Source organism: Entelurus aequoreus, linkage group LG09, assembly GCF_033978785.1.
Source record: "Entelurus aequoreus isolate RoL-2023_Sb linkage group LG09, RoL_Eaeq_v1.1, whole genome shotgun sequence".
Taxonomy (NCBI): domain Eukaryota; kingdom Metazoa; phylum Chordata; class Actinopteri; order Syngnathiformes; family Syngnathidae; genus Entelurus; species Entelurus aequoreus.
This window is the reverse complement of record NC_084739.1, coordinates 9,717,233-9,735,585: the sequence shown is the minus strand read 5'-3', so window position 1 is coordinate 9,735,585 and position 18,353 is coordinate 9,717,233. Positions and strand designations below refer to the sequence as shown.

The following is an 18,353-nucleotide window of genomic DNA, read 5'->3' as shown; positions in this document are numbered from 1 at the left end:
AAAAGGTTAAAAAAATTTTAATATTATTGTATCGGTTTTGAAAATGAAACATATCAAAATGGCCCTCGCATGCTTTTAATTTTTCAGTGTGCAGCCTTTAGTGGAAAAAGTTTGGACATCACCCGTGAGAGAAGGTACAATAAATGTCCACTAAAATGTGAGGAGTGTACTCTGAGTAGCTTATTGTATGTACGGATATAGGAAACTGTGTTACTGCAGCAAGTGCAAAACAGAGAGAAGACTGTACTATTAGTCTAATGAAGTCATTTCACGGAACAAGTAGTTCATAGGAATGTATGATTCACATTTACCTATGGAGCAATTCTCCAAAAGCATTGTGTTGCTCATGTTATTTTAACCAAACATGTTAAAATAGGACGAAATGTCCATCTTTGTCTGGTATTTTGTCCCATTTTACAACAAACCATGTGATTATTTTAGTTTCCGAAGCAGACCAAATGGGCAAATGTAGGGAAAACATCCTACAAACCATCCTGACGAGGAATGTCTACCGAAACCCGGTTTCATAATGGCACCTGTGCCAACATAAACGATAGTAACCAGACCGAAATTATATATTCTTTTCAAATATATTACTTACTTATCATTTTATTTTAAATAATGTAGGTCAAGTTGTTATCAGCCAAGGCCTAAGTATTGGTTAAAAAGTTAACAACACCCATCCCTAATAATATGCATTTGATCAAGCCTTCAGCAGAGTGATGTGCAGCCTTAATTGTTATGATCTTAATATGTTTCTTTAGAATGCTGTCCATGGCATTTAGGAATGTATGAAGAAAACACCTTTGTTTTTAAACCCTTCTCTTCCAAATTCTGTGTCTAAAAAGCTGAATTTTTACCCTCAACTGTCAACATCTATCAAACTGCTACCGACACTGAATACTATTTTGATTTGCTGAAAAGAAAGAAGAACATGTAAAACACAGTGGGTCCATAGCTTAAGTCTATTTAGACGTAAACAACGATAAAATAAAAACTTTAGTATTTTACACAGGTTTTTCTAAACCTAGGGTCCAGTCTTCCAAAAGTGTTCTGTTTAGAGAACCTTGATCACACAAGGTTTTTTATAGTGGCCCATTTACTGTATGCCTGAAATAAAATGTCTAATTTATTCATTTTAAAGGTTAATTTCTGTACAGTTCAGATTGCACATCGATAACGTAAAGAAACGTTTTTCCCTTGTGCCTATTGAGGACAGTACTTCTTCACTTTTCTGTCTCGTTTTTCTTGTTTTATGATAATTAGTTTAGTCTTTATTTGAAGGGACAATGTACAGAAACATTAAGCTCAAAGACAGATATGTTCTGTACCAGATTATAGCTAAATAGCTAATTTCCATCTGCAGTCCCTGGCTACCTAAATTAAAGGGATACAAAAATCATGCAATAAAATTATGACGATAAAATCATACACAAGTATTAAGAAAAAAGTCATAAAATGCCCTTTCATGGACACATACTTAATATACAATACAACCACACCTCATTTACATCATCACACAAAGACAATACATGCTTTTGTTCACATCTGTCATCATTTGTAAAAGCAACCATGATTTTAACACACACACCTCACAATTTACAACAAAAATGCTCTCATGGATAAATATAATACACATTAGGTTGATGTGTCAATCATAATGCCCATCTTAGTGACCGTGTGAGCAGCTTTGATTTCTCCAAAGCCACTTTTTAACTTCAATTGTGAATGAAGAGTAATCTGTTAGACTTTTCAAGTTTGTTGTGAGGTCGTTCCATTCCTTTATGGCTTTATATGAAAAGGCTGATTGTGCAAAAGAGGTTTTACATCTGGGTATGCTACACTGCCCCCTGGTGGAGGCTCGTGTGTTTCTAGTTGTCACCGCAGATGTAAACTGGACAAAGTGCTTAAGTGGCGCTGGTGCAGTGTTATTTAAGATTCGATGGGCCATTCGTATTGATGCTGATCTTTGAATGTTAGCTAAATTTAACAATCTATATTTTTGGAGAACTGAACAATGATGGTGGTGTTGTGGTTTTCGGTCAAGGATTTTGAGGGATTGTTTGTGCAAAGTTTCCAATGGCCTCAGTGTCATTTTGCTTGCCTGCGACCAACATGTTATACAATAATAAAAACGAGACATAATCATTGCATTAAAATAAGTTTGAGCTGCCTCAAGTGTTAATGAATTCCTGATACATTTGAATGTTTTTATGTTGTATTTAAGACTCTGGCACATCTGTTTGAAATGTTTTTTAAAGCCAAGTGTTGGCTCCAAAATGACACCCAGGTAACGATATTCACTAACATTTTGTATTATTTCCTTATTAATCGTTATATTTGGAAAGGATGACATTTTATATTTGTTTACAAAATACATTGTTGCAGTTTTCTTAATGTTTAATGTAAGACAAGAGTCATGTAGCCATCTTGCCACCTTCTCCATGGCTGCTGTAAGTTTTCTGGCAACCGTTTCAGCGTCCTTTCCCCAAGTATAAATAACCGTGTCATCTGCATACATCTGGATATTTACATCCTCACATACAGATGGCAGGTCATTTATATACATGGAGAAAAGAAGAGGGCCGATATTAGAGCCTTGTGGCAGGCCAATATCAGTAGCAGTGAGACTGGATGTTGTGTTATCAATACGGACACATTGGGTCCGACCAGATAGATATGACATAATCCAGGCCAGAGTATCTGTCGACAGTTTAAAAGATGTTAATTTTGTAAGTAACGTGGGGTGACTGACTGTATCGAATGCCTTGCGGAGGTCTAAGAATATTGCTCCAACTACACCTCCATTATCAAGGATTTGTTTGATTGTTTCTAGTAGAAGGCAACATGCAGTTTCGGTCGAGTGATTTGCCGAAACCCAAACTGCATGGGATGTAGGAGGTCTTCATAGTCCAAATGTTCTGTGAGTTGCTCAACGATCACTTTTTCTATTGCTTTGGATATAAGTCTGTAATTGTTGATGTCTTGTTTATTTCCTGCTTTATGGATTGGGATGATAGTGGCAGTTTTCAACGTGGTAGGGAAAGTGTTTTCTGTTATTGATTTATTTATCAATGTTGTTATAGGAGCAGTAAGACTATCTTTATACGTTTTTAGGAAGAATGTGTCCAGACCGTATATATCTCTAGATCGTGAGCTTGTTAATGCAGAGAGGATTTTGTTTATCTTTGTTTGTTTGTTTGTTAATACCTGTGGTGTTGAAAGTGTATTTTTTACAGCTAATATTAGGTATTTTAACAGCTCTGGAGGTGGTACAGTTGAAGTCAATCTATCAAAGTTTATTTATATAGCCCTTAATCACAAGTGTCTCAAAGGGCTGCACAAACGATATTCTCGTGTCAGATCCCACATAAGGCAAGAAAAAACTCAACCCATCGAGCGTAATGAGAAACCCTGGAGGGCACCGCAGATGTGGGGTCTCCCCAGTACAGTGGAACTTTTGCTAGCTGTGGAAAAAAAGTCAAATGAAAATAATAAAATGTTATTATAAAGCCTTCCATTTTTTTTTTTTTAAAGGTAACGTTTTAAAGCTCTAATCAGTTGAACAAGTTTGAAAATAAGTTAACCACAACAATAAAACACTCATAACCTTAAATAACGAGTAAATCCGCATGTGAAATAATAATAGTAACAGGCCATATATATATATATATATATATATATATATATATATATATATATATATATATATATATATATATATATATATATATATATATATATATATATATATATATATATATGTATATATAGACTGTTGCTAACACTACATTAGCAGTTATATTCATTGCCTGCACTTCATAGTACTTCAGTGTATTTTTTCATTTTGTTTCCCTTGAATAACCTAACATTCTGTTTTGCTTTCAAAGCCATGAGCTACCCTGGATACCCTCCTCAGGCCGGCGGTTACCCGCCACAACCTGGTGCTTACCCACCTCAGGCTGGAGCATACCCTCCCCAAGCAGGAGGCTACCCACCGCAGTCAGGAGGCGGCTACCCTCCTCAACCTGGCGCCTACCCGCCTCAGGCGGGAGGATACCCCCCTCAGGCTGGGGGTTATCCACCCCAGGCAGGCGGGTACCCACCCCAGGCTGGAGGCTACCCACCTCAGGCTGGAGGCTACCCACCCCAGGCTGGAGGCTACCCACCCCAGGGAGGCGGCTTCCCACCCCAAGCTGGAGGATACCCTGCTGCACCTCCAGCAGGTAAGGCAGATTAGACACCATTTTTGTACACACCAAAGCTGTTTTAAATGTGATTTGCAGAACACCCCATTACCCCCTACCCACACAAACAATCCTCCAGTGCCGTTGCTAGGAGACCCACAGGACTTTTTCACTGTCATGACCTGTTATGCAGGTCTGACTCATTTTATATCTCCCTATTTCTGTGTATAGTTCCCTTCCAGCGCTCTTAGTTTAGTTCCACTTCCTGTCAGGTTCAAACACTGATGACCTGTATTAATCAGACAAGAAGCAAGGAACAATGCAGAGACAGAGTTCAATTTAGCTCATGAGGAGAATGCATGGAGATGCACACGTAGTCACAGTCTCGCCCTACACTCTATGGTTCAGCTCCCGCGTGCCTCTATTTATTCAGGAGTTCCACAGTCAACATCACTAAGGCCGCCTCTAAAAGGAGTGGTCACATATATTATGCAAAGCAGGTCCAGTACGCACAATACGTGACGGAATGTGCAGGGGGCCTTGTGATTTCGCCTTGTCTCCGCTTCGTCTGCGTGCTGTCGTCTTATCTGTGTTCAGGTCCTTGTTGTCTCTGCTTCGTTTGCGTGCTGTCGTCTTATCTTTGTTGAGGTCCTTGTAGTCCTTGGCTGTTAGCGGGTTAAAACAAAGATAACATCTGCGACTGAGGCCACCCCTCAGACAAGAAGTTTCGTCCTTGCACATATACAAAAGTGTAACTTGAGCACAGTAGCTAATAACTATAGCAACGGACTTTAAGCATACTAAAGTTGTGTGATAATATATATACATGATTATTCTAACACTCCACCACTTCTCTGTCTCCCTCACCTGTCGCTGATTGGCAAGCTGGGGCACACCAATTTAGGGTTGCCAATCAGTCTTCTTTATATGCCAGCCTCGCCTTTCAGTCGGGTTTGGATAGTTGAATTCTGTGTAGTGTATTTAGTTTTAACACTTGTCATTGCTTTGTACCGCCATGCTGCAAAGCTTTCCTTGTGTCTTTCCTGTGCACTTCCTAGCTGCACTAGTTTAGAGGAATAAAGACTCATCTTACCTGCACGTCGTCTCCTGTCTCCCCATCTTGGGGTCACAACTACCGCTACCATGCGAGTTTTTGACATTCACACCCACTCACGCTTCCACAGAGCTCCTATTCTGGGTCCTTCACTTTTTAGCTAGTTGGAAAGTTCCAGTCATTTCTCCGTTCATTGCCCAAAATGCCCCAAAGTTATTTCGTAGCAAATACAATCCTTACCATTATTGTGAGCAACAATTAGGTGTTCTTGTGTTGCAGGCAGCTGGGGTGGTGGGCCGACTGGCGGATATCCCTCCATCGGTTTGAACAACCTCACCAACCCTGGATATAACGCTGGCATGGTAGGTTCACTTTATAAAAGTCAAAACAATGTCCCTGCTCGCTCTGAAAGTTTTATTTGACATCTGCAATTGTACATGATGAGATTATTGCAGTTAGAATGAATTTCACAGCCATTACTGGAATATTTCACCCTTACACTTGATGGTAAGTCTGCATCCAATGTGTTGCTTTTTTTAATCGGCTTATCTTTCTAGCTTTTTCTTGCATGATGAAAAGAGAAACATCATACAAGCCATTATCTGTCATACCTCTAATGCTTGTCCATCTTGTGCAACTCGTAGTCCTTTCCCTTTTCTGACCCTTTTTCATGTTTGCTTTATTGTCAGATTTCCATCTTCGTTGCATAGCATGGCCTCACTTTGTTGTAAGGCTGGACGATTATGGCAAAAATAATAATCGCGATTATTTAGACTGATATTGTAATCACGATTACTGTATTTTCCGGACTATAAGGAGCACTTAAAATCCTTTTTTCCCCCTCAAAACTCGACAGTGCGCCTAATGGTGATAATAATTCTGGTTTTGCCTATCGACCTCGAAGCAATTTTGTTTGGTACATGGTGTAATGATAACTGTGACCAGTAGATGGCAGTCAAACATAAGAGACTGCACTATGATGGCAGTGACTCAAGTAAACAACACCAACATTTTATATGTTCCATTGAAAATATAGAATATTCAAAAATCTTATCAAAATGTTTCAGTAGGACTTTGGTAAGCTATAAAGCCACACCGCTTGATGGATTGTCGGCGCATTAATCATAGGAGTATTATTATGGTGTGTGTATAAGGTAAGACATATTTGGGGCGGCGTGGCGTAGTGGGTAGAGCAACCGTGCCAGAAACCTGAGGGTTGCAGGTTCGCTCCCCGCCTCTTACCATCCAAAAATCGCTGCCGTTGTGTCCTCGGGCAGGACACTTCACCCTTTGCCCCCGGTGCCGCTCACACCGGTGAAATGAATGATAGGTGGTGGTCGGAGGGGCCGTAGGCGCAATTTGCAGCCACGCTTCCGTCAGTCTACCCCAGGGCAGCTGTGGCTACGAAAGTAGCTTACCACCACCAGTTGTGAATGATTGATGGGTTCAGAAAAACATGTAAAGCGACTTTGGGTACTTAGAAAAGCGCTATATAAATCCCAGGTATTATTATTATTATTATATTATATTATCTGGCGTTTTGTTTCGCAATACTATACAAAAGCAACTTTTCTTACCTTCTGTTACCTGCTGATCTGTATTTGGGATCTGCATAAATCCTGAAAATGGCACGCGTCTGCCTTTGTAGTCCGTGCGGACAGCGTAATCGATAAGCTACTTTTTCTCCTTGTTATGTGACATTCATCCTCCGCTGTTGCCATTAGTAATATAAAGTAGTGTAAAGTTCTAACTTATATCTGTCAGTAAACTTGCCATGAAAGCGCTAAAACATACCGGTGTAGTGAGTTGACATTATTCACCCAAGGAACTTTAGTTATAAGAGAGTCCCGGTTGGACAGTTTTTGACGGGATGAGAAGATGCTGCTACGTTATTGATTGAAGTAAAGTCTTAATGTCATTAAAACAGTTAGCTCCATCCTTTGACACTTCTTCCACTCCCGTCCTTGCACGCTACACCGCTACAACAAAGATGACGGGTAGAAGACGCTGTCAATAAGACCGCCCACAAAACGGCACATCCTGAAGCGACTGTCACAAAGCGTGGAGCACTTTGAACAACTTGACTGGTAGGTCTGAGCGCGCACCCCGAACATGCCCCGTTACCGCAAATGCTATTGCAGCACAGGTTGTGAAAAACGGGGCATATACCGGGATAAATCGAGATTTTTCCCGGGCGGTGCGCCAGGAAACTGCAGACCTCTGGAGGACAACAACATCTAGCGAGTTTTCACCGGAGGAGTTCACAGCTGCCCTCCAGTATACCAAACCAGGCAAGTCTGCTGGGCCTGACAACATCTGCCCAGAACTCGTGCTCCACGCTGCCCCTGCAATGAAGTCCTGGCTGAGAGTTTTCCTGTCTTCTTGCCTGCGCCAACTCCGGATCCCCAGGATTTGGAGAAGGGCCACTGTTGTCGCTATCCCCAAGCCGAACAAGCCAAAGGATGACGTAACGAGCTACAGACCAATCTCGTTGCTCTGCGTCCCCTTTAAAGTCCTCGAGCGCCTGATTCACGCCCGTGTCGAGCCCATCATAGACCCCCACCTCCCCCGGGAGCAGGCGGGTTTTCGACGTGGGAAGTCCACGGTGGATCAGGTCGCCCTCCTTACCCAGGACATCGAGGACTGCTTTGAGGCGAAAAAGAAGGCCGGTGCCGTCTTCATAGACCTGACTGCTGCCTATGACACAGTCTGGCACCGCGGCCTCACCTGCAAACTTCTCCGCCTGCTTCCAGACAGGCACATGGTCAAAATGATCATGGAGCTTGTCTGGAACCGCAGTTTTACTCTCACCACCAGTAACGGAGATAAAAGCAGGTTGCGGCGCCTGAAAAATGGCGTCCCCCAGGGATCTGTCCTGGCTCCCCTCCTGTATAACATCTATACATACGACCTGCCTGCCACAGTCTCACGGAGGTTCGCATACGCAGACGATCTCGCGCTGCTGCACTCCGACAGGGACTGGCAGGCCTTGGAGGGAACTCTAAGCCAGGACATGGAGACTTTAGTGGCTTACCTCCATAACTGGAGATTGAAGCTCAGCGAATCCAAGACGGTGACACAAGCTTTCCACCTATACAATTGGGAAGCGGATCGTGAGATCAGGTTCGAGGTGCGGAAGCCGGATGGGGCTTCCCTTACCCTATGCCGGCCTCGTCCTACACCTGAAGACCCTCGTCCTGACCCTAAATACCTTGGGGTCACCCTGGACAGGTCGCTCACTTTCCGTAAACACCTCTTGGCAACACGCAAGAAACTCAACACCCGCGTCTCACTGCTGAGACGGTTGGTCGGGTCCGGTTGGGGTGCCGGGGCAAGAACTCTGCGAACAGCAGCACTTGCCCTGGTCTACTCAACTGCTGAGTACTGCGCACCTGTCTGGGCGCGCAGTGCTCACTCTAAACAACTTGATGTCCCGATCAACGAAGCCTTGCGTGTTATCACTGGATGCCTGCGCCCCACCCCTGTGGAGCTACTGCCCATCTTAGCAGGCATCCAACCCGCTGAGCTTCGTCGCCAAGGTGCTGTAGCAACTCTGGCGGGCCGGGCAAACATGGATGAGAACCACCTGCTCCATGAAAGGCTCACACTCTCCTCAGAGCCAACGCCCCGCCTCCCCTCCAGAGACCCACTGGTACCAGCCGCCCTGAAGCTCCTGCAGCAATGCAGTGACAACAACATCAGGGCGGCTCACTGGGCGAATCACAAATGGAGCACGGACCTGGAGCATACCATCTCCTCCAGACTCCGTGACTTCATACCTGACACCGGCTCAATACCAGGCCTCTCACTACCACGAGTGGCCTGGGTGAGGCTTAACCGCCTCCGAACTGGTGTCGGTCGCTTTCGCTCAAACATGTTCCAGTGGGGCTTAGCACCTAACGCGACGTGTGAGTGTGGCGCGGAGGAGCAGACTGCCGACCATGTGATCCTGCGTTGCCCGATTTATCGTGCTCCTAATGGTTTGCGTGGCCTGGCGGACCTGGATGACTGCTCGGTGACCTGGCTCACTTCTGTGTGTCCTGACATATGAACGGGAGGGCCCCCCGGGCCTGGGGTGGTAAAAGGCATAGACCCTCGGCCTCAGGTCCGTGTGCCGGAAAACAGCTGCCCATACGATGAAGAGTGTCACAAAGCGACTTGAAGATAATCTGTAAAACATAATCCATGCAACATTTTGACCAAAGAACCACCATTACATGTTATGTAGACCACAAGGAAGTATTTTATAATAATATGACTCCTTTAATGCGCCCTATATTATGCCTTGTATATGAAAAAAGATCGAAAATAGACCATTCCTCGGCAGTGCGCCTTATGATCCGGAGCGCCATATGGTCCAGAAAATACGGTAATTACACGTTTATTTATTAATTTAAAAACTTGTGTGTTTATTGTACCACCAAAGCGCAACTTGAAAATATAGTTGAAAAAAACCTGGATATAAATGAGTAACAAACAAACCACGACAAGTGAAATAATAAAAGCAATAACAATAGCAATATAAAAAAACATACATTTCAGTTTTCCCGTTTTGTTTCTAATTAAGTTTTTTACCTTTTACACTTATTTTACCACCATATAGTGTGTGCTTTTTATGTAAAATCCAAATTTAATATTTTATATATAGGTGCAATACACAATTGCACCTATATTTTGACCAGAATTTTAGGTCAAAGGATAAATTGTGTACCGTAATTGTATCATTAAGTGCTTCAAGTACATTATGCTTTTATTGCTTTGTGTATTAGAATAATACACAAAGCGTGCTACTATGAACATACCAATCCATTATTTATAGGTTCTAATGTGTTAAAATTTTCAGATATTGTGTTTTTAAAAAGAATAGAAATTATGTTTGGAGTAAAGGACAACAGCCTTCCAGCTTGTATTCTTGTTATTTCAATTAAAGGCCTACTGAAACCCACTACTACCGACCACGCAGTCTGATAGTTTATATATCAATGATGAAATCTTAACATTATAACACATGCCAATACGGCCGGGTTAACTTATAAAGTGACATTTTAAATTTGCCGCTAAACTTCCGGTTCGAAACGCCTCTGAGGATGACGTATGCGTGTGACGTAGCCCGGCGAACACGGGTATGCCTTCCACATTGAAGCCGATACGAAAAAGCTCTGTTTTCATTTCATAATTCCACAGTATTCTGGACATCTGTGTTCGTGAATCTGTTTCAATCATGTTCATTGCATTATGGAGAAGGAAGCCAAGCAAGCAAAGAAGAAAGTTGTCGGTGCGAAATGGACGTATTTTTCGAACGTAGTCAGCCACAACAGTACACAGCCGGCGCTTCTTTGTTTACATTCCCGAAAGATGCAGTCAAGATGGAAGAACTCGGATAACAGAGACTCTAACCAGGAGGACTTTTGATTTGGATACACAGACGCCTGTAGGGAACTGGGACAACACAGACTCTTACCAGGATTACTTTGATTTGGATGACAAAGACGCAGACGTGCTACTGTGAGTATGCAGCTTTGGCTTTTTTTTTTGCGTATGTACGTAACTTTTTTAAAATATATAAGCTTTATGAACCTTGGGTTAGGTGAACGGTCTTTTGGGCTGAGTGATTGTGTGTGTTGATCATGTGTTTGAATTGTATTGGCGTGTTCTATGGAGCTAGGAGCTAGCAGAGGAGCTAGGAGCTAGCATAACACGTACCGTACCGTACGTGCGCGTCACGTACGTAACTTTTTAAAAATATACAAGCTTTATGAACCTTGGGTTAGGTGAACGGTCTTTTGGGCTGAGTGATTGTGTGTGTTGATCAGGTGTTTGAATTGTATTGGCGTGTTCTATGGAGCTAGGAGCTAGCAGAGGAGCTAGGAGCTAGCATAACAAACACGCAGGTGTTATTATGCAGGATTAATTTGTGGCATATTAAATATAAGCCTGGTTGTGTTGTGGCTAATAGAGTATATATATGTCTTGTGTTTATTTACTGTTGTAGTCATTCCCAGCTGAATATCAGGTACCGTGAGTATGCAGCCTTGGCTGCTAAACATTCGATAACTTGACCGTATGTGCGCGTCACGTACGTAACTTTTTAAAAATATATAAGCTTTATGAACCTTGGGTTAGGTAAACGGTCTTTTGGGCTGAGTGATTGTGTGTGTTGATCAGGTGTTTGTATTGTATTGGCGTGTTCTATGGAGCTAGGAGCTAGCAGAGGAGCTAGGAGCTAGCATAACAAACACGCAGGTGTTTTTATGCAGGATTAATTTGTGGCATATTAAATATAAGCCTGGTTGTGTTGTGGCTAATAGAGTATATATATGTCTTGTGTTTATTTACTGTTGTAGTCATTCCCAGCTGAATATCAGGTCACCCCCGGCTCTCACAGCATCTTCCCTATCTGAATAGCTTCAACTCCCCACTAGTCCTTCACTTGCACTTTACTCATCCACAAATCTTTCATCCTCGCTCAAATTAATGGGGAAATTGTCGCTTTCTCGGTCCGAATCTCTCTCACTTCATGCGGCCATCATTGTAAACAATAGGGAACTTTGCGTATATGTTCAACTGACTACGTCACGCTACTTCCGGTAGGTGCAAGCCTTTTTTTTATCAGATACCAAAAGTTGCAATCTTTATCGTCGTTGTTCTATACTAAATCCTTTCAGCAAAAATATGGCAATATCGCGAAATGATCAAGTATGACACATAGAATAGATCTGCTATCCCCGTTTAAATAAAAAAAATTCATTTCAGTAGGCCTTTAAGAGGAGAAAATTATAATTTACGGGGGTATTGATTTTTGAAATAGGTAAAGTAAGAAGGAATATAAAATACTAAGGCTGAAACGACGCGTCGACGTAGTCGACGTCATCGGTTACGTAAATACGTCGACGCCGTTTTTGTGCGTCGACGCGTCGCATATTTACGTCACACTACCGTCATGGCGGACCGCAAAGCAGACGATCAAAGCAGACGATGCGAGCGGTGCAAGCGAGGGGGGAAAAGCATGCCAAAAGTGGTCAAAAGTGTGGGAGTATTTCAATAAACGGCCTAATAATGTTGTTGTATGCACACTGTGTCGAGCGGAAATGGCCTATCATAGCAGCACAACGTAAATGAACGAACATTTGAAAAGAAAACCATCAACTAGTCAATCGTCCGCGCGAGCATACGTTGTCATCATTACACAAAAACATGACTGTGTCATTTGTATCTGCTAGGGGTGTAACGGTACGTGTTTTGTATTGAACCGTTTCGGTACGGGGCTTTCGGTTCGGCACGGGGGTGTACCGAACGAGTTTCTAAGCTAAAGCTAACTTTAGCTGCTAAAGTCTTAACAAGCTGCTTCGCTCCTCTGCGTCTGTCTCAGCACGCAGCATTGTCCCACCCACACAACCATCTGATTGGTACACACGCAGCATTGTCCCACCCACACAACCATCTGATTGGTACACACGAAGCATTATCAGCCAATCAGCAGTGTGTATTCAGAGCGCATGTAGTCAGCGCTTCAGCGGGGAGCAGATAGGTGTTTAGCAGGTGAGCATCAGGCAGCGGACTCTCCCCAAATGACAATGAACACCTCCCAGTCAACTACTAGTAACATCACTATGAGCCTGTTGACCTTCTAGAAATATAAACTGCAGCTCAGCTCACTCGCAGTCCTGGCTTGAGGTGAAGGCTAATTACCTCTCGTTCCAGCCACATCGACCCCTTCTGAGCGCCTATTTTCAGCTGCTGGGAATATTGTAAACAAGAAAAGAACCAAACATGTACACATGCTAACCTTTCTTCATTACAACTGTTAGTCACTCACTGGAATGAGTAGAATTGGTTATTGTGTACTGTGTTGGACTGGATGTTTATTTTGCACATTTTAAAAGCAATACTTAATGTTTACAGTGCTCCAGAATATTTAGATTGGCACTTTTTTGTATTGGATGTTTATCTTTATTTTTGCACATTTTAGCAAATAAGCAATACTTTCACTTTTGTTGAAATGTTTACACTGTTGTTACAGAATATTTCGTTTTGCACTTTTTTGTATTGGATGTTTATCTTTATTTTTGCACATTTTAAAGCAAAATAAGCAATACTTTTACTTTTGAAATGCTTATACTATTGCAGAATATTAAGATTTGCACTGGATGTTGACTTTTATATTTGCACATTAAAAAGCAAATAAGCTACTTTTAATTTTGTTAAATGTTAAAAGTTTTAAATGTTTACATTGTTACAGAATATTTAGTCATGTTGTTGTCAATGTTGACTGAGTGGCCATACTTCTTTTTTTTTGTAAATAAAAGCCATGCCTTTTGAAAAAACGGGCCTACATTTATTTTTTCATCTTCATTTTGAATAAAAAAAATAATCGGTAAAAGGAAAAATAATCTATAGATTAATCGAAAAAAATAATCTATAGATTAACCGATTAATCGAAAAAATAATCTATAGATTAATCGATAGAAAAATAATCGTTAGCTGCAGCCTTATAAAATACAAATGTATTTCAGTTTTAGGAGTTAAATGGTGGAACAAGCTCAGTGATGAGTTGAAGACATGTAGTTCTTTGTTAAGGTTTAAGAAAATCTTGAAAGGTGAAATAATTGAAAATTATAAAATATAGTAACAATTACTTTCATCCCATTGATTTTTTTTTTTACGTTGATGTTCCAGTGAAGGTATAGGATAGGCAAATGTAAGCCTTGGCTTCAGCCTATTCCTTTTTCGGTCATTCTTTTTATTTTATTTTATTTTTGTGTGTAAATGTGTATGATTGTTAAATATGTATAATCTGTACTGTTAAACTGGTCACACAAAATGGTTAATGGTTGATTATATGACCGAAATAAACTTATAAAATTCATTTTGCAAAGTACTTTTTTGAAATTTTATTTTGTTAGTGCAATCAGACCGGATGTGGCGCACCGCGCTATTATTGTGAAAGGGGGAAGTGTTCTCTACTGTTTTCAGCTTAACAAGTATAGTGGTGACTTACTTAAGGCTGTACAAAAAAAAAGAAAAAAGAGAGCGCCTCTGAAGTTGCGACCACTGTTGCGTCATTGTTGTTGCATGGATGATGTCATCACAGCAACACAAGCAGATGAGATGTGTTGTGGGTGTATTGATTGTTCTTGCTAGCTTTAGCTTTGTAGTTTAGTTGCTATTTCAAATGACCGTCTTGACATCCACATTGTCAGAACGGGGCGGCTGCGGTTGAGTGGGTCGGGGATAAATGGGCGCTACCAGACACATTATTTTCCCAAACAAATGTTCCTTCTCACAAAGACAACATTTCGCTTACACTTTAGTTAATTTCCCTGATATTTTTTTGCGTTTACCAGCAGATTCTGTTATATTGGCCAATTATATGATTCCTTTCGCAAATTCTTTTGTTTTTGTTGAGTTTAGTGATTATTGATTACGCATACTAGCAACAATGGTGACATCCCAAACTTCTCGTCGACCTGCTCTTTTCTCACTCAATCGCTCCTCATCTTTTTCACTAGAGATGTCCGATAATGGCTTTTTTGCCGATATCCGATGTTCCAATATTGTCCAACTCTTAATTACCGATTCCGATATCAACCGATACATACAGTCGTGGAATTAACACATTATTATGCCTAATTTTGTTGTGATGCCCCACTGGATGCGTTAAACAATGTAACTTTACCATGAATTGCTTAACGTGGACCCCGACTTAAACAAGTTGAAAAACTTATTCGGGTGTTACCATTTAGTGGTCAATTGTACGGAATATGTACTGTACTGTGCAATCTACTAATACAAGTTTCAATCAATCAATCAAAAACAGGGTTTTCCAAAATAAGAGAGCAACTTCAACTCCAGTTATGGAAAAAAGTGCCAACATGGCACTGCCATATGTATTATTGAAGTCAGAAAGTGCGTTATTTTTTTTTAACATGCCTCAAAACAGCAGCTTGGAATTTGGGACATGCTCTCCCTGAGATAATCCTGATACCCACTACAACTATTTTAAAAAGTCATTAATTTTACTTTTTGAAACCGATACCGATAATTTTCGATATTACATTTTAAAGCGTTTATCGGACCGAAATTATCGGACATCTCTATTTTTCCCCATCACAATTTGCATGCACGTTTCGCGGCCCATTAGTCCGCCCCCCCCCCCCCCATTATTGTATTTTCATAATCGAAATTAAAATTTGATGAATCGTCCAGCCCTACTTTGTTTAAATACTCAGTGATGAACTTAGTGTTTCTGCATCATAATACATTTAAATGTCTTCCAAATCTCATTGCCTTGCATTGAAGTAACCTGTGCACATTATTATGGAATGCCAATCTTTCCAAATTACAGGCCAACCAGATGTGCCACGGCATAGGGTGTTTTTCTTCAAACCTACCCATGTACCCCTACATCCCTGGGGGGTACCCACCTGCCTACCACCTGGGCGGGTACGGTGCCCCTTTCCCTAACCTACAGTCATATGGCCTGTACCCACAGCCAGGAGGAGCCATGCCCCAGCAACAAGGCCCGGGGATGGCCTACCCAGGCCAGCCTATGCCCGGTTACCCTCAAGCGCCACCTGCCAATCCCACAATGCCCGGCTACGGAGGAGCGCCAGCACCTATGCCAGGGTACCCGAAGGTTCCCTCGCCAAATCCACAGATGCCAGGGTACGGAGGCGCAGTCAACCCTGTCAAGGTAAGGACCTCCTAATTATTAAAAAAAACACTGTGGAAGTTGCTTCCTAGCAGTTCCACTGTAGACACGGCACAGGAGCCAAGTGTGCAGTTTTTAACAAAGTTTTTAACGTACATAGGTTTTTCCAAAATCTTTCTCCCGCAGAACGTGACTTTTCAGTCACGTCCATATCCTCTCTCCCCTCCTGCTCCCGGCGGCTTACTGTTAGACAACAGATGATTAGATTAACACTTACCACCTGTGAAATCTAATCACCTGCCAGCTGTGTCTCGCCGTCAGCACTGCCACGCCCCCGTCTGATGGTGCTCTGTCCTCAGCACCATGGACAGAGGCGGTGACCTTTGCTCCTGCAGGCAGCGCTGGCCACATCTCCCTCCACACCCACCCTTTCTCTTCATGATTTTAATATGCAGTCAAACAGCCCAAAAGTCTTACAATTCAAACAAAGTTTAACTAAAATTGTGTCTTAAAAGTCAAAACTTTATTTTAGTTCTACTATATATACACTGTTTAATTTATTTTTACACTTATGTGGCAGTTAGGAAAGTGAAGATTATGAAAACCACCTGTAGAGTCAATAAAGCTATTATTTTGCTGCCAAATTAAACCACTTGTCTATATAATTTTTTTATGGGAACATTTTAATTTGAAATGAGGAAAAACTCAAAGTTGTTTGACTCTGGAGGTTTCATTGTGTTCATCATGTTGTGATGAAGACTTCAGGAATACTGAAATTTGTTTGACTTGTGTTCTCTCAGAAAGGATTTAGAGGGACAATCAAGGACTTTCCTGGAGCGGACCCTCTTAAAGACGTGGAGGTCCTTAGGAAGGCTATGAAGGGCTTTGGTGAGTGGCGCCTCAACACAAATATTTTCATGGTATTTTGGGCGATTGTAGCTGAGATAGGCTCCAGCGCCCCCTGCGACCCCAAAAGGGAATAAGCGGTAGAAAATGGATGGATGGATGGTGTAATATTTGTAAATGGTAGGGGTGTGACAATACACCTATCTCATGACATGATACACAATATTGGGTTCATGAGAATGAGACACGATTTTAACATTAACTTTACAGTGTTTCCCATAAACTGCCAAGATACCTGTGGCGGTGGGGGCGTGGCTATGGGCGTGGTCACCATGACATCATCGAGTAATTTGCATAATTTACTACAATGATTTGATTTTCTCTAAAAAGGCTCAAAAAATGTATACTTACTAATTAATAACAACAGTTTTGTTTTAAACGTCCATCCATCCATCCATCCATCCATCCATCCATCCATCCATTTTACAATATAATTACAACACTTTATGTACATATTTACATACAGATTTGAACAATAAGTTATTCACTGAAATATATTTATTAATTGTGGTTCTTACAAAAAATATATCTCATAAAATATAAAAGCTAAAATGTCTCAAAGCTCTGCCCCTTTAATTAGTGCATACTAAATAATTTAACTTTAGCCTACTACTACAACCATATTATTTACCAGCAACATAAAGTGAAACAGAGGCAGAGGTGTCCTATATACACATGTTGTGTTTCTAATATAAATACATTTAATAAAGTCAAATACAAATAAGGCAACAAGAGAAGTATCCTACACTTCTCTTTTGTAAAGTAAATCTGAACAGCCAATATGGGCATCTACATCAACTATATGATTTGCCTGAGAAGCTGGAGAGGACAAAACAAAAAACAAAAAATATATATTTAAAAAACATTTTTATTTTTTATTTTTTTATTTTTTTAAAATTTGTGGCGGACGTAATTCTTTCGTGGCGGGCCGCCACAAATAAATGAATGTGTGGGAAACCCTGCTTTAACCGTCTACACACATTGTCTGCTTATAAGTACTCCGTGATTGTGTGTTGCCGAACATATGGTAAAACCAGCAATGTAAGGGGGGCGGGGACCGGTACTTTTTAGAGGCGGTATAGTACCGAATATGATTCATTAGTATCGCGGTACTATGCTAGTACCGGTATACCGTACAAGCCTAGTGGCAAGTTATTTAATGACAAATTGAGTTGGTAAATAAATATAAACGTGTCCCTTAAAATCACAGTACTCCTGTCAAGGGCTTAGTTTGGTGACCATTTAACGTTGTAGATGTCTTCTTCCTGTCTGCTTTGAATAAACTATACTGTAGGGCTCGTAAATTAGTATAGCAAGTGTAAAACACTAACATAACTAAGCTTGTAGGACACAGAATAATATTGATTTTTTAAATGAGTAAACAGGCATGGATTAAAGTTGATGACAATAACTCTTGAGTTTATTGCCCACCTAAGTAACATTTTCCCCTGGAAATCAAAGTTTTTCTGAGTCTTATATTAATAAAAAAAACATTATTACTGTATTTTTTGGAGTATAAGTCGCTCTGGATTATAAATCGCACCGGCCGAAAATG

General features: G+C 41.2%; 1 protein-coding gene across 2 annotated transcripts in view; it reads left to right on the top strand.

Moving 5' to 3' along the window:
* LOC133657089 (annexin A11-like) overlaps nt 1-18,353 on the top strand; it is a 45,075-nt gene that overhangs the window by 5,335 nt on the left and 21,387 nt on the right. Inside the window, exons 2-5 of one of the 2 annotated variants that reach the window (XM_062058011.1) lie at nt 3,891-4,226; nt 5,521-5,603; nt 15,587-15,934; nt 16,693-16,780. In XM_062058011.1, the coding sequence (XP_061913995.1) occupies nt 3,891-4,226; nt 5,521-5,603; nt 15,587-15,934; nt 16,693-16,780 (855 nt within the window). The remainder of the gene's footprint in view (nt 1-3,890; nt 4,227-5,520; nt 5,604-15,586; nt 15,935-16,692; nt 16,781-18,353) is intronic. The other variant, XM_062058012.1, reaches the window with a different exon arrangement.